A 15,446-nucleotide genomic window follows, 5' to 3' on the forward strand; every position below is an offset into this window, starting at 1 on the left:
AGGATGACTAATTGGTATGCCCGTTGAATGCATTGTCCATGTTTTCTGTTCCTCTCATATGTCTCCGTCTCTCTTCCGCACCTTTTTTCCTTACTCTGTTCCGTTCGGTTTTTGTGATAGAATCAATGGAAAGGTGAGAAGAGGAGACTGTCCTTGTCCACTTCCACTCCAGGAAGAAGACTTAATTAACTTAAAAGAGAGAGAGAGAGAGAGAGAGAGAGAGAGAGAGAGAGAGAGAGAGAGAGAAAGAGGATTAGACGCTCCGCTGAACGCAAGTTTTACGAATTGAGAGAGAAATCGAAAAAAAACGAACCGTAAAACAAGGAAAGGACAGAAAAGCGGAAAGAAGAGAGGAGAGAACTTGACGTATTGCAACAGTAATTGGAAGAGAAAGGTGTGATTTGATTGGGGATTGATAAGAAGAGGAGGAGAAGAAGAAGACATAGATTGAAGTGTTCATGACAACAGAAATTGAAATTTCATAAAAAATGAGAATCAAAAGACAAGCTATTAGGAAGAAAATTCTAGAAAAATTGTTTCCAAATCGATCGATGTCAGCTTGCTGGAGTGATGGCGAATCTGGAAGAGAATTAGTACCAAGAATGACAAAAAATGAGATTTATGAAATCAGAAAAAAATGGTAAAAATCAGAAAAATTTTATCGAAATAATTTAGGAGTATAAGAACATTGGTATTTGAAGAGGAAAGGTTGGAAGGTGAAGATCATTAGAAGAGTTCACAAGATAAAATATCGGGTCCTTCGATTACGACGGCGGTGGTGGTGGTGGGATCATTCCGTGTCCGGATGGTGGTGCTGGTGGACGACTTGGCGGCGGTGGTGGATACATTCCTGGTCCAGCTGATGGATAGCGTGGTGGCGGTGGTGGCGGCATTCCGGGGGGATATCTGGAAGGAAAAGGGTTGAAACTATTTACCGTTAAACCTGTATTAGAAGGGTCTCTTCATTAGAAGGACCCTTCTAATAGAAGGGCCCTCCGGAGGTACCTTGAAACAATGGGAGGGCCGACTCTTCTAACACAGGTTTTACGGTATTTATCTAAATTCAAAAGAAAAGTCTCACCTCATCCCTGGCGGCGGCGGTGGTGGCATTCCACCCATCCCCGGTGGCCCGAATCGCGATGGTGGTGGTGGTGGCGGCATTCCAGGCATCCCTGGCGTCCTTCCTGGTGGTGGTGGCGGCGGTGGCCACATGCCAGATGATGGTGGTGGTGGCGGACGAGGTGTCATGCCTGGCGTTGGTGGCATCGAGGCATAGGTGGTGGCATTGGAGTGACACTCGGTGGTGGTGGTGGCACTGGTGGATACTGTCCTGGATATCCATTTGCTGGCATTCCCATCAGTGGTGGTGGCTGATAGCCAGGTCGTCCTGTAGCGTGTGCAGCAATCGCAGCATGAACTCCTGGAATGGCAAGAGGGGTGTTGGCTGGGACACCGAGTGGAACATCAGAGAACACTTGATGTGGACGATCTTTGGGGAACAGAGGATTCTGTGAAGCCAACATTCTCTCGGCTGCAGTTCCGTGTCGTTCTCCTTTCGAATCTCTCTTGAATGCATATGATACTGTGATAGCTCGATTACACAAGAACTGCCCCCTCATCGCTTCTAACCCCCTATCCGATGCTTCGAACGACGCAAAGTTGATGAAGGCGAATCCTTTGGATGTGCCTGAATCGACGTCTCTCATGATTTTGGGCACTTGAAGGATGACTCCAAAGGCACTGAACGTGTCGTACAGCAGTTTTTCGTCGACTTCTGGATCCAAGTTTCCCACAAAAATGTTCGCTCCAACATCCATATTTTTCTCATGTGCAGACGCTTTGTTCACCTAAAAATTTCATTTATTGATTTTCTTAACAATCAGCCAACCCCTACCTTAATAGGCTTTCCATACAACTTGATCATGTTCAGAATTTTGATCGCATAGTCCGCATCCTCTTCTCCCATGAATTCTACGAAACCGAATCCCTGATGATTGGCGGTGACTCGATCTTTTGGCATGTTCACACTGACCACTGGTCCCGCTTGTACCATGAGCTCCCATAGAATCGCTTCTGACACCTTCTCGTCTAGGCCACCGACATAGATGGTGGCGTCCTGGTTCCGTTCCACTATAGGACCTGCTGACATCTGGAAATCAATAAAATTTTTAGGTAACTCATATTTTGGTACAAAAAATCGAAGTTGTGGTACTCAACTACAGTAACCTCAAAATGCTTGAATTTTCACTGATTTTCGTCGATTTTTCTGTTATTTTGAGTTCAGAACACCAGTGAAAAATTGACTGAAAATTCGCGAAAAATATAAGCATTTTTAGGTTATCAGCATAACAGCCAAAAGCAAAAAATATATTTGAAAAAATCATAAATAGAAATATGAAAGGTTATGAAACCTTTAAAGGGAAAAAATCAGAAAACAAATAGATAAGATAAGATAGGCACAAATTGGACCTTTATTTGACACAAATTAGTTTTCAATTTCAAAAAATTCTAAATTTGAGATTCTAAAAATCAGAGATCCTCTTCATCCTCCTTTGGCGACTTTTCCTTCTGCTCCTCGAACTTCCGCGTTTCCTTCAATTCTTCCGACGAAACTAAAGTTTTGAAAAACTTTGAAAACTCCAACGAATCTCCCTTCTCATCCCACTCTTGACGATTAATGAACGGAAGATCCACGGCTTCTACTAGTTCTTGACTACACATCCATGCATGCGTTTGTGGGTCTTTCACTTCACCTGACACGCGAATTCGATATTCAGCAGGCAACATCGATGTGACTTCTTTCTGAAGACGTTCTCGGAAGCCTGGGAAGCAAGTGGATCCTCCAACAACAATGATATTTTCCGCGAGACTTGGTCTTAGCTCTTCTGCACAATGGAATATGGATTCGACGACGGCTTCTGCCACACCACACTGGTCGATATCAATGTCAGAAGGGCTGAAAAATCGCTTTTGGCGGGTTACTGTATTTAAAGCTACACACAGTGAAACCTGTAGGACCCTCACACTGTCAAGTTTGAGCTCAATTATCTCGGTTCCTATGAGAGATATCGAAAATGTGTCAACTGATAAAATGCTTGTGATATTATAATAAACAATTCATCAGTTTACATCTCTTTCATATCTTTGACAGGAACCGAGATGAATTGGCTTATTGTTCAAAGTCAAGGGGCCCTTCTATTACAGGTTTTACGGCGATTTCGCGTTTCATGAAAAGAAAACAACAATAATCTCACTTGAATAGAATCTCAGGTGTTGCGAATCGCTCAACACCCAGCACAATCGATGGCATGTTGTCAGTGGGCTCTCGCGGATCTTTGACGACTCCTTTGAACGTTTTGTGAAAATCCGGCATCACGTATCGTCTGTCGAGTGCGTTCTCATCGAATCGCTTCCTGAAAATCATTGAAATTCTATAATATTTTATTGAGGAATCATCTACTTTGATTCTTTCATACTCTCGTTAAAATCCAACGACACAAAGCATAGGTCTTCCTTGCATTCGTTGATAACATAAGTTTCTTCACTGACATTCAACTGCCGGTATGATATCCAGTCTTTCAACTTGTTCGTTAACGCCTTTCCACCTACATCAATCCTCATTACACTTTCCTGAACGAGCATTCCATCGACAAACGAAGCCACCGTCGTCATTGAGAATCCCGAATCCACAACACAAACGCATCGCCGGCCATTCACTTGTCTGGAGTGCTCTGCAACCAACGTAGAAGCAGAAGCTTTGAAAACTTCATTGAATCCAAACTGCTCGAAAAAGATCTCATTAGAGACATCAGGAAGCGCAGGAATCAGATAGTTATTGTCAGTGTAGACGATTCGCGATGTGGTTGGTTCTACATCGAGATGATCGAAAGTTTTCTCCCAGATTTGTTGCTGTGTATCCCAATTGACAACGTATCCTCTCTCGATGGGTCTTACATAGAATAAGGAGAACTTCTCCGAGCAATCCTCTTGTTCGTGTCCCACAAATACTCGTTTCCTCTCGTGTTTCGCCTTTACGATGCTGTTTGGAATTAATTTTGGAGTATCCCAATCTGATTTTCCCACTTTCATATTGTGCGCTCCATTGTCAAGAATGACGGTGGTCTCGGACATCTGAAACCCGGAATTATTTTTTGCAGGAAATTTCGGCAAAATCGGGTTAAAACTGTAAAATTTGACCGTTTTTTTTACCATTTTTGTCTCCCAAGATTCTAATAAATTTGCTTTAAAATTATCAAAAATCGGCAAAACCTAAAAAAAACGAAGTAGACTGAAATTGAGAAAAAAAAAGGAATAAGAAACAGTTAGAATACCGTAAAGCCTGTATTAAAAGCGCCCCTTCAATTCAAGGATCCCTCTCATAGAAGGGCCCTATCCTTCTAATACAGGTTTTACAGAAAGAGTAAAAACCATAATTTTTGGGGAAATCGGTTTCCGAAATAATTTTTCAGGACATTTCGGGAAATTGTATTTCAATCAATTTTTGGCCGTTTTTTTACTATTTTTGTCTCACAAGAGTCCGATAAATTTGGTTAAAAATGGACAAAAAATGGTAAAAAAATCGGCAAATTCTGGAAAAACCAAATTCGAAGAATATTTGTTTCCGGAAAAATTTCACCGAATCTTGAAAAACAAAAGGCACAGAACCAGAAAAAAGCGCAAATCCCGGAAAAAATGGGAAAATAAGGGAAAACGGGAGTTCCGAAGTCTGCAAATCGCAGATAAAAAATATATAATCGGCTTGGTAACCAAATGATAAGAAAGAAACTTTTCAAAAAAAAACTATCACAAATTTAGTGGCATATTCTGTGTTAATACTCGAGTAGTGAGAACCCGGTTAGTGGAATTTGAATTTGAATATTTGAAAAACCAAAAAAAAAAAAAATAACCTCTATGAAAAAAACTAAATGAACCAGATAAAAGATAAAAAAGATGAAATGATTAAAGTCCCCAAGTGAGCCGTCCCGTGCCTCCAGCATTCCGTTGAAGGTACTGTTGAATCCGCGCCACTTCCTCATCCTTCTTGTCCATCTCACCAACCGGTGTCCAACTTCTATCATACTCCAAGCGATACGATCCCAGATACTCCTCCTTCTTCTCCTGATATCCCCACTCATTCGGTGCCAACATCGAAAAATACTTATCCATGCTTCCCTGCTTCTGATACAAATGATAAATGCGTCCGGCTTGTTTCTGCATGTTGCAAGGGACGTTGTGTAGCTCCTCGTCTCGTTGAGCATCCTCTAGAACTGCTCTCGCTGCCATATGCAGTTGTTCCATTTGATCGGCGATTTGCTTCAGACGATCGCATGCTCTCCCTTTTACCAATTGTCGAGCACTGCTTAGCTGATTTGCCAGAGCCACCAGGTCATCAGCATCGATTTTGTCGGTTTGGCGAGCACTGGTGACCAATCGCTGCTCATCGCTTCGGGATTGGACCAGGGGAACGTTAACTGAAAAGAAGGACTCGATAAAATACATTTTTTCAGCTGTATTTGCTGGAATTTGAAGCCAAGCCAATTTAGCCCATTTTTAGGCATTTTTAGAAGATTTTCAGACTTTTTTAAGAAAAATTGGAAAAAAAAACTTTAAAAGTAACGGATTTTGGGGCATTTTAAACCGACTTTTTTTTGACAAATTTCCGAAAAAATTGAAGCTCGAAAACGAAATTTTTTCGAGCCAAAAATCCAAGAATTTTTCGCCGCATTTCAACCATTTCTCAGCTTTCAGGGCACTTATTTAGCTCCTTTTTTCACCTTTTTCGCCACTTTGAGGCAGTTGAACTAGTGGCAAGTTGCTTTCCATGTCCACATCTGTTACCTCCATCTGAAAGCATTCATTTTTCTTGTCTTGCCTCCTGAAATATTCAAATATTGCTGAAAGGTTAGGCTCAACCGAAGCTAAAAAATCAAAACACAGAAAAAACTGATAAAAATTGTTTATTTGAACAAATAGAGAAAGAGAGATAGAGCAATAAATAATTTAGTCTTTGATACCCATTCCGTAAAACATCTATTTATTTATGTTCAATCCATCGACTCATCCTTCAGTTTGAGTACGGTTTTATCGGTGTTAAGAGCTGGCTTCTTCGCGCGAGCCTCGGCTTTCTGGTAGGCGTCGTTGATGAGTCCGACGAGCTTTCCCTCCTTGGCGAGAATCTTGAGAAGCTGAATGACGAACGGGGTGTAGTTGTGGCGCCGTCGAGCGTTTTCCTTTCGGTATCTGGAATATTTTATTATTTAAAAACATCTCGAAATTCTGGGATTTCTACGAACGTTGTCATCTTTCTCTCCTCTTCTTGAATGTTGATAGTGATATCAGTGATTTGCTCATCAAGTTCACCGTTCTCATTAGCTTGAGTCAGCGCATCCAACATCTCTTGATATTTTTGCTGGCGATTTGGAACGAGTGCCATCAAATTGAAAGTGATCTCGCCTTGGCTGTACTTTGCCATTCGTTCTTGAATGATTGGCCTAACAGCCTCAACCCAATCCTTTCCATCTGGGAGATCGGAAACTTCGAGAGGAGCTTCACGGAGCCCATCCAACTCGAAAACTTTGTCACCAATTGGAACATATGTGACAAAGTGATAGTTGTCCTCGGAATCGCCTCCCTTGACATCAAGCTCAAAGAGCGTTTGACGAGAAAAGCTATTATGAACTGTACGAATATCTTCGCAGTTTGATAGACAAAGTCCACGAGTAGCTGGATCCATATCAATCGCGAATTCTTTGTACTGGGTGAGAATTGGTCCAAGCTTGACGGCTGGATCGCTGACGTTCATCAGGAGATTGATCAGCGCCTGTGTAGCACACGCATTCTGGATGACTTGTTGTGCGAAGAAAATGTTTTCTTTGGTGCTTGGAACTCCTGCTCCTTCGTCTCCTTGACGCCATTTGAACAGGAAAATCAAACCGTAGACGGGTCTGAACACCAGCAAATTTCATATTAAATTCAATAATTACACTTACTTCATTAGGGCCTTGTCATCATCGAGCGACCACAACTCTTCGACTTGCAATCCATCAACTGCGAAACCGCGGAGCATTTCTGTGAAAACTCCAGGGTCACTCTCGATGAGACACCAATTTCCAGCGTCTGCCATCTGAAAATAGAACACTTGATTGATTTTTTTAAGAGGAGAAATCTTTTAAAAAGTCAGAAAAGAGACAATTATCGACTAATTAATTCGCAAAAAATAGCTGTTGGATTTTGAAAATCTTGTCACCCTGTGCGATGGGGCGCGATTTGCTCGGCCAAGCGGTTTCCTAGGCCACCAAATCGAATTTTTTTGTTTTGAAAAAAACATTTTTCTAAACACTAAATTAATATTTTTCTGTTTGAATTGGTTATGAAAAACTGAGAAAACTAAAATTTGTCAATTTGCAATTAATTAAAGCTGCATAATTCTGTGATTAATTCCTCCAAACTGTGCTGGCCTAGAAAATTACACTGATACGTGGATTTACAGAATAATTGAAATTTTGCTCGAATTTCGCTGAAATTTATGTGAAATATGAATGAAAAATACGCTAAAAGCTCGATAACTCCGACTTTTGTCAAAATGAAAGAGACAGAGAAGGTTTCGAAAACTGTAGAAAAGCACAAAACCACCATCGATCTCTCAGTACCATGGAATCAGTCGTTGACAACTATTACCACACTTGCCGTGCTGATTTGTTTCCAAATTGCTATTTCCTTAAACCCGCACTCCGGCGAATCTCAACCACCGATGTATGGAGACTACGAAGCGCAAAGACATTGGATGGAGATCACTTTCAACCTCCCGATCGAGCATTGGTACGTAAATGGAAGCCACAACGATCTTCTCTACTGGGGACTCGACTATCCGCCGTTAACAGCTTATCATCATAATCTTCTAGGTGTTATGTAAGTTTTATTTGAAGATTTGTTTCAATTTTTAAAAATTTTTAGAACCTACAAAATCAACAAAAGATGGGTGGAATTGAGAGATTCGCGAGGATTTGAGTCAGTGGCTCACAAGATTTTTATGAGGGTTTCTGCGATCGTTCCATTCTACATCTTCTATCTCCCTCCGCTTATCTATGCACTGATGAGTTCTAAGAAGACGTCACCGGTTTTGTATCCACTTTCTTTGCTATACCCCGCGTTGTTGGTCATTGACAATGGGCATTTTCAGTGAGTTATTTGATTTTAAGAGAATAATTTATGAGAATTTCAGATACAACAGTGTTTCCCTCGGCTTGTTCCTTTTTGCATACATCTTCTTAATACAAAACTGGACTCTGCTGGGCTCCATGTTCTTCGTTGCTGCGTTGAACTACAAGCAAATGGAACTCTACCACGCGCTTCCAGTCTTCGTCTTTATCCTATCCAGATCTATCAACCAATCCCAGCCACTGGGTACTATTCTGAAACTTGCCAAAATCGGAGTAATGGTCCTCTCAACGTTCCTAATCATCTGGCTCCCATTCATCCTTACCGAAACTGCTAAAGACGTTTTAATCCGAGTTTTCCCATTCAATCGAGGACTCTACGAAGACAAAGTGGCCAGTTTTTGGTGTGCGTTTTCTTTTGTTTTGAAGCGACTTCCAATCGTTCAAAATGTGCAGATTTATTTGAGGTAATTATAGCAATTTTCATATATATATATTTTTTTTTGATATCAAAATTTTCAGCACCGCCCTCGTGATGATATGCTCTTTACCTTCGCTGGTCTCCTTGTTTCTACAGCCATCAGAAAGGAACTTCCGACTATCTTTAACTACAACGGCACTTTCTTTCTTTTTGTTTTCTTTCCATGTACATGAAAAAACGATTCTCCTTGCCACCATCCCTGCACTTCTCCTACTACCTGAATACCCATCTCTAGTCATTCTGTTCTTGAATATTTCCAACATTAGCATTTTCAGCTTATGCATCAAAGACAATTTCCCCTTTGCTCTAGTGTTTTTCTTCGCTTATTTTGTAGTTTCTTATTCCGTATCGGTTTATAACAGAGAGGCAAAGCCCCTTCACATTCTATCAATTTCAATTGGCTTTCTAATTTGTATCCTTGAGATGTACGGGCCAGCCAATCAACGGTTCCCTCACATTTATCAGTTGGCGAACGCCTTCTTCAGTTGTTTAAATTTTCTCTATTTGTTAGTTTCTTTCACTATTGCTGCTTTTGAAAAAGTGAAAAAGGAATGAATGTTATTCCTCTTCAGGACCGGCTATGCGCATTGAAAGAAATTTCTGGCCACAATTTTCATCACCGCCGCTCTTGGGTTCAAGCGAGGGGGTCAGAAAGCGCGCCCCAGTAAATTTAGGAAAAATTCTAAATTCGCTGCCGAATTTCGTTGGCTGAGTTTCACACTTTTAAATGAAGAGCGAAAAAGCGCGCCTTGCAACCAGTTGATTTTGAAGAAATAGATCATGACCTAGATCAAACCCGCGTCCACTTTAAAATTATTAAATTTCTTCTGGCCTAGTTTGCTGGGGCGCGCTTTCTGACCCCCTCGCTTGAACCCAAGTGTCGGTCAAGGATAATAAAATTCTCAGTTTTTTCGTCGTTATAAAGTTCAAGAAGCTTGTTTTGAACACTTGTCACTGGCGCTTTTTTTTGTGTGGTAAATACTAAACAATGCGCACTACGACACTCCGAAATCCCGCTGCGTCTCCTCTCACCGCTACATTCATTTTTTGGCAATTTTGTTTTTACTACTCTCATTCCGCTTGCTCATCACCGATATTTGCTCTTCTGAAATAATAGTTTCCTTCTCTTTTCCCTTTTCAGTTCCTCTTAAAACCTAGAATTTCGATAAAACAGGCTAAAACCTAAATACACAAGCATGTGCCGTTGATCAAGGTCAGGTGCAAAATTATTACCTTTAATGAAGAAAATTGTGCAGTATTCTTTGTTATAGCTTCTGACGTCACTTTTTTTCAAGATTTTTCAAAATTTTGGGTTTTCTGACAGAGAAGGAAAAGCACTTGACTTTTATAATCCTAGGGTTTAACAGACCGAAAAGAAACGAATGAGCCAAAAAAGGGATCATTCTCTGTCATTTTTCAACCCATGAAACACTCATCTCTCTATTCTTTCTTTTCTTCCTTCCATAATGCACAATTTCCGGTGCTCTCTCTCTCTATGCCAAAGATGAGCACACCATTTATTAGTTTCTGCATTGCTTTTTTTCTTCTTGCGACGACGAGATGCATACATCGCGTGCCTGTCTAGTACATCTTCATTACGTTTCTCAAGTGGTCCTGGCTATTCTCCTCCCCCGTCCTTCTCCGAGTGTTTTTAAAAACCATCTTTTCCAGACGGTATGGTACGGGTGAACGACTCAAACGACACAAATACCAGTTCCGAACACGAAGACTCTTCATCAAACTACGTACGGTTGGCTGGCAACGGTCTCCCGGGTGGCGAGCAACAGGCAAGCTCATCCGGTGTAGCCGCTGCACCGACGAATGAGAATAGCAGTCCAGGAAGATCGAATCAGCTTGCTTTGCCCTCCTCGTCAACGGCAGCAACCACATCTTCAAGTCAATATGTGATTCCTCTTGATGAGAACAGTCACAGATATGTTGGACTTGTCAATCAGGTAAGCCTAACATTGCCTACAGTAAATACCGGTCGATAAGATACTGTAAAACCTAGAAGGACCGGTCCCGTAAATTGTCGTCTAAAAATTCGGTAAATTGTCGTTCCGAATCCATGAAAACCTATAACGAAATTGAGCAGTTTCACTCTTTTTTCCCGAAATTTTGGGATTCCCAGAGTGTTTTTCACTGAAAGCGGACGGGAAAACTTCACTTACCAACAACACATTTCGTAGGGGCCCTTCTATTAGAGGGACCTTTCTAATACAGGTTTTACGGTATTTCAGGTGATTTTCGGGCATTTTATGGAACCTGTACCTTGGTTGTCAAGCTTCCGATCAGTCTAAAACTTTAGGATGGTGTGATATAGACCTAGGTCGAAAACTTTGCATTCACAAAATTTTTTGGAATTTCCATTTTTAAAAGACACATGTTTCTCATAAAGTTCCCGATATGGTTTTACGTTCTCCAAATATTTCAAAGTAATCGAAAACCTGACAGCTAAGCTCTAGACTCCTGAAATACACGTTTTTGTATGTCTAAAAGACTGGTACTGTAATTAAATGATTAATTTAACATTGTCTATTCAATTGAAAATTCCAGGCGATGACGTGCTATCTCAACAGTCTGGTACAGTCTCTCTACATGACACCCGAATTCCGCAATGCAATGTACGAATGGGAGTACGTCCAATTGCCGGCACACATCAAGGAACAGAGGAAGAAAGCTGAGCAGAGCATTCCTTGCCAACTTCAAAAGCTCTTCCTCCTACTTCAAACCACGGAAAACGACTCGTTGGAGACAAAGGATTTGACACAGAGCTTCGGATGGACATCAAATGAAGCGTACGATCAGCATGACGTTCAAGAACTGTGCCGTCTGATGTTTGATGCGTTGGAGCACAAGTGGAAAGGAACGAAGCATGAGAAGCTGATTCAGGACTTGTACAGAGGTACCTTGGAAGATTTTGTGGCTTGCTTGAATTGCGGCCGAGAAAGTGTCAAGACGGACTACTTTCTGGATTTGTCGCTTGCCGTGAAGCCATTTGGAGCCATTCACGCCTACAAAAGCATCGAGGAAGCGCTCAATGCGTTTGTCCAACCAGAACTTCTCAACGGCTCCAATCAGTACATGTGCGAGAACTGCAAAAGCAATCAAGACGCTCATAAAGGACTCCGCATCACACAATTCCCATATCTCTTGACAATCCAGCTGAAACGCTTCGATTTCGATTACAACACAATGCATCGTATCAAGCTGAACGATAAGATGACGTTCCCAGATGTGCTGGATTTGAATGAATATGTGAGTAAGGAGAAGCGTCCGGCGCCTACACCTTCAGCAACCACCACCACCACAACGTCACCACCGAAATCAGCATGGAAAACGATTCCAGCGAAAGACGAGGATGACGATATGGAGCTGGGATCACCGAATGCGAAGAGAAGCACGCCAGGAAATCAATCTCCGAACCGGTACAGCTCTCGAGGCGATGAGAATGGTAATTTCAGTTATTCAACTTTTAAAAATTTAAATTTCAAAATTTCAGTGATCGTTGGCCAGCCAATCGATCATGAATCCGTGGAGAGCATTATGAAGACCAATGGTGAAGACGTCTACGAGCTATTCTCCGTGATGGTCCACTCTGGCAACGCTGCAGGTGGCCACTACTTCGCCTACATCAAGAACTTGGATCAGGATCGGTGGTACGTGTTCAACGACACGCGGGTCGACTTCGCCACTCCCAGCGAAGTGGAGAAGAGTTTTGGAGGACACCCCAGCGGATGGAATCAGTCCAATACGAATGCATACATGCTCATGTACAGAAAGGTAAGCTTTGTTGCTGTTCTATACATTTCTAAATGATTTTTAATTTCAGATCGACAGAAAACGGAATGCCAGCTTCATCCTCAGCAACCAATTGCCTCAACACATCAAGGATTCTCGAGAGAAATGGAAGAGGCTGGAGCAAGAGGCTGAGGAGGAGCGTCTTCGCAAGTTGAGTCTGATTCAAGTCTACGTCAATATCAACTATCCATTCCCGTCGTATGCGCATCTCCCGGAAAAGAAGCAACTCGATTTAACGCCACAGAAGTATCAAATCGCCGATGACTTCTGCGAGTACAAAATTGAAATATCGAGAGAGCAGCCGATCAAATCCGTGTTCCAATGTGCCTTTGATTTTTTCAATGAGCGTGCTCGTGCCTACAACTTGCCTTTCTCCAGAAACAATTCTCGTCTGATCTACGTTGAACACGGACAGCTGGAAATGGATTTTCGGTCTCCAAAAGACATGGAAAAGAAACTGAGGTCGGTGTTCAGTTCGCATCACGGTGAACCAATATCCATGTACGGTGTGCACTTCATCCTCGATGTTCGTATTGGTTCTTCATTCTTTAACATCGACATCCAGAATAGGATGACTATAAAAGTACAACGTGTGGATATCGGAAAGAAGACGACTGCTAATGAGCTGACTATCGTGATATCAGGAGATGAGAAAATGCTGAAAGTGAAGCAATGGATTGGTACTCAGTTCAGAGATGACATTCGTGATGTATTGGAGGCAAGAGTCGTACTGGAAGCCGCTTCATCTAGATGTGAATTCATGCTGATTGATAGTCAGCATAATTCTAAGGAATTCCGAAGTCTTATATCGCAGCACATGGGACATGCAACACCTACACTCTACTACGATGGTGGCATGAGCACAATGATCACAGAAGAGTCGAAGGAAGCAACAATTGCTGATCGGAAACTTCCATTCGAAAAGTCCCAGATGTACCAGATCCTTGATAGAAAATGCTTCTCAACATTTGTCAAAGTTCGCCTGCCATCACAAGATGAAGTTGAGAAGGCGGCATCAACGAAGAACGCGTTCCAAGGACCAAGTTGGGAAGAGACTTTGGCCATCATGAAAGCGGAAGATCGACTGTGGAATGAGCCACGAGCAGCAGCAGTAGAAGTGATGTCTACAGTATCCAGAGCCGAGACAACTGATGCAGTGGTAAGAAATTTACTAAGACTCAACAATAACTGATACAATACTACAATTTTTTCCAGACTGAAGTAGATGATGAGCCTATCCCATCCGGAAGAGGGTCTACAGCATCAATGCGTTCTGTGAGCATGGATGACATTGAAGGAGACATTGGTATATCCGGAAGTCTGTGCAACAACACACCGCAGATGTCCCCATGTGTATCTGAGGGAGACGACATTGATGAGAAGGCATTGGACGGTAAATCCCAGCTTATGGCTGATTACATGCAGAAGACAAGTCCCGAATTCTACTACAATCGAGATCCACAGAGCCCTGTGAACAAAAACTTGAAGATTGCTCTCCACGAGGAGACCCCATCGGAAGCATTGTCGGCTGTCAGCAGTGGACAATCAACACTCGTTCCTTCCACTTCGAATCAAGCTCTCTCCAGTATGGCTCGTAGTGCGATAGATGAAGCTTTTGATGCCAAGATAACAACAGTGTTCTCTCATGAGAACTACCACAAACTCGACGTGGATAGTAGAATGAGAGTAGTCGAGTTCAAGAAATGGGTCGCCGAGCAGTTGAACATGGACAAAGATCAGTTCGTGATTGTGAAGCACGCGTCGGATGATGGATCGGATACTGGATATGAGACCAACTTCATGGATGATGAAACTGTTTCTGGTGCGTTCCAATCATGCTTCATATCTATCAAACTGCGAGCACCATTGAAGCAGGATGAGAAGATGATTCAAGTCATTCTGTTTGATATGCTTGAGAATCAGAGAGACAATTGGAAGCCACTCTTCGAACTCCCTGTATCCCAGAGCACGGTTATTGGTGACATCCTTTTGCAATGCATTCGAATGTACAATGAGGTGTATGGAGAGGAGCTCACACCGAAAGCAGTCCGGCTACGTGACGTCTCCACTACAGGGCACTACAATGCGAAGGCGATTCTCAACCCAAATGACACTTTGGAGAAACGAGGATACAACTGGTGCTCGCACATCTACATGCAGATCGTCACCGATGAAGCAGTGCTTGGTAAGCCTGGAGATCCAATTTTGGTGAGGAGGTTCCGCCCGTCGACCGTAGAAGTCAGTCCGACGCACGAGGTGCTTGTCGATTCGAATGCCGAGAATCCTGTTTTGTCGTTTATGGAAGCGCTGACTAAAGTGTCTGGAATTCCACTGGATCGGCTAGCAATCACAGAGGTTAGAGAATAGCTTCTTGGATATCTGAACAATGATTTTTTTCAGCCGAAAGAGTTCAATTGGCAGAAATGGCCATTTGTAAAGAGCCGTTTGGATATGTTGGAGAACAAGTGAGCTACCTAGACCATTATCCAATTGTTCAATTTCATTTTTTCAGAGTGGCATTCGCCAAGGATCTCCATCTCAACTACCCCAGCCCGAAGGATTTTGTCGAGAAGACTGGGAGTCGAGTTCTCTACTACAAGGATTCAGAAGAGGAGCCGAGAATTCTGACGGAGGACGAGCGCAAGCAGATCAAGATTAAAGAGAACGGGCAGTCGGCGAATGCGAATCGTCGAAAGGAGAGGCCACTTCGAATTCAGATGAGCAGTGTGTGTGAAGGCTAAACTTGGCTCTTCAAAATTCATTATTTCGTTTCTTCCGTTGTTTTTTTTTGTATCCTTTGATTATATTGAAATTCATGCTATGATGAATTCCATGCCTTTATTCCCTGGTTTTTTTCCCCCAGTTTTTTTTTCTATTTCTACCCCTGAGCACCCCCAAATGTTTCTATTCTCAGGGACATGAATAAAAGTGTAAAATCGAAGACTTGTGGTATTATTCTAATGTGTTAAGCTTTAAAATATTTCTCAAAATTTCACATAAAAATTATC

The 15,446-nt window shown here is 42.2% G+C and overlaps 6 protein-coding genes across 6 annotated transcripts; 2 read left to right on the forward strand and 4 right to left on the reverse strand.

Annotated features, from left to right (window-relative positions):
* Nucleotides 1–764: 764 nt before the first annotated feature.
* On the reverse strand, nt 765–2,149 carry Cbr-sap-49 (the record flags this gene model as incomplete). Its single annotated transcript, XM_045241876.1, has 4 exons — nt 765–906; nt 1,082–1,180; nt 1,327–1,847; nt 1,895–2,149. The coding sequence occupies 4 exons, from the start codon at nt 2,147–2,149 to the stop codon at nt 765–767; spliced, it is 1,017 nt and encodes a 338-aa protein (XP_045095172.1).
* Nucleotides 2,150–2,529: 380 nt separating this feature from the next.
* Cbr-arp-6 lies at nt 2,530–4,131 on the reverse strand (the record flags this gene model as incomplete). The annotated part of the gene is made up of 3 exons (XM_002629940.1): nt 2,530–2,956; nt 3,255–3,413; nt 3,461–4,131. 3 exons carry the CDS (start codon nt 4,129–4,131, stop codon nt 2,530–2,532), a joined length of 1,257 nt encoding a protein of 418 aa, XP_002629986.1.
* Nucleotides 4,132–4,959: 828 nt separating this feature from the next.
* On the reverse strand, nt 4,960–5,499 carry CBG13347 (the record flags this gene model as incomplete). Its single annotated transcript, XM_002629939.2, has 1 exon — nt 4,960–5,499. One exon carries the CDS (start codon nt 5,497–5,499, stop codon nt 4,960–4,962), a length of 540 nt encoding a protein of 179 aa, XP_002629985.2.
* Nucleotides 5,500–6,044: 545 nt separating this feature from the next.
* Cbr-ubh-4 lies at nt 6,045–7,123 on the reverse strand (the record flags this gene model as incomplete). The annotated part of the gene is made up of 3 exons (XM_002629938.1): nt 6,045–6,240; nt 6,294–6,944; nt 6,990–7,123. The coding sequence occupies 3 exons, from the start codon at nt 7,121–7,123 to the stop codon at nt 6,045–6,047; spliced, it is 981 nt and encodes a 326-aa protein (XP_002629984.1).
* Nucleotides 7,124–7,582: 459 nt separating this feature from the next.
* Nucleotides 7,583–9,192, forward strand: CBG13345 (the record flags this gene model as incomplete). Its single annotated transcript, XM_002629937.1, has 4 exons — nt 7,583–7,908; nt 7,954–8,178; nt 8,222–8,623; nt 8,679–9,192. 4 exons carry the CDS (start codon nt 7,583–7,585, stop codon nt 9,190–9,192), a joined length of 1,467 nt encoding a protein of 488 aa, XP_002629983.1.
* Nucleotides 9,193–10,313: 1,121 nt separating this feature from the next.
* CBG13344 lies at nt 10,314–15,179 on the forward strand (the record flags this gene model as incomplete). Its single annotated transcript, XM_045241877.1, has 6 exons — nt 10,314–10,592; nt 11,194–12,420; nt 12,470–13,597; nt 13,654–14,793; nt 14,839–14,903; nt 14,951–15,179. 6 exons carry the CDS (start codon nt 10,314–10,316, stop codon nt 15,177–15,179), a joined length of 4,068 nt encoding a protein of 1,355 aa, XP_045095173.1.
* Between the last annotated feature and the right edge of the window lie 267 nt (nt 15,180–15,446).

Source organism: Caenorhabditis briggsae (assembly GCF_000004555.2).
Source record: "Caenorhabditis briggsae complete genome, chrII, whole genome shotgun sequence".
In the NCBI taxonomy this organism is placed as follows: Eukaryota; Metazoa; Nematoda; class Chromadorea; order Rhabditida; family Rhabditidae; genus Caenorhabditis; species Caenorhabditis briggsae.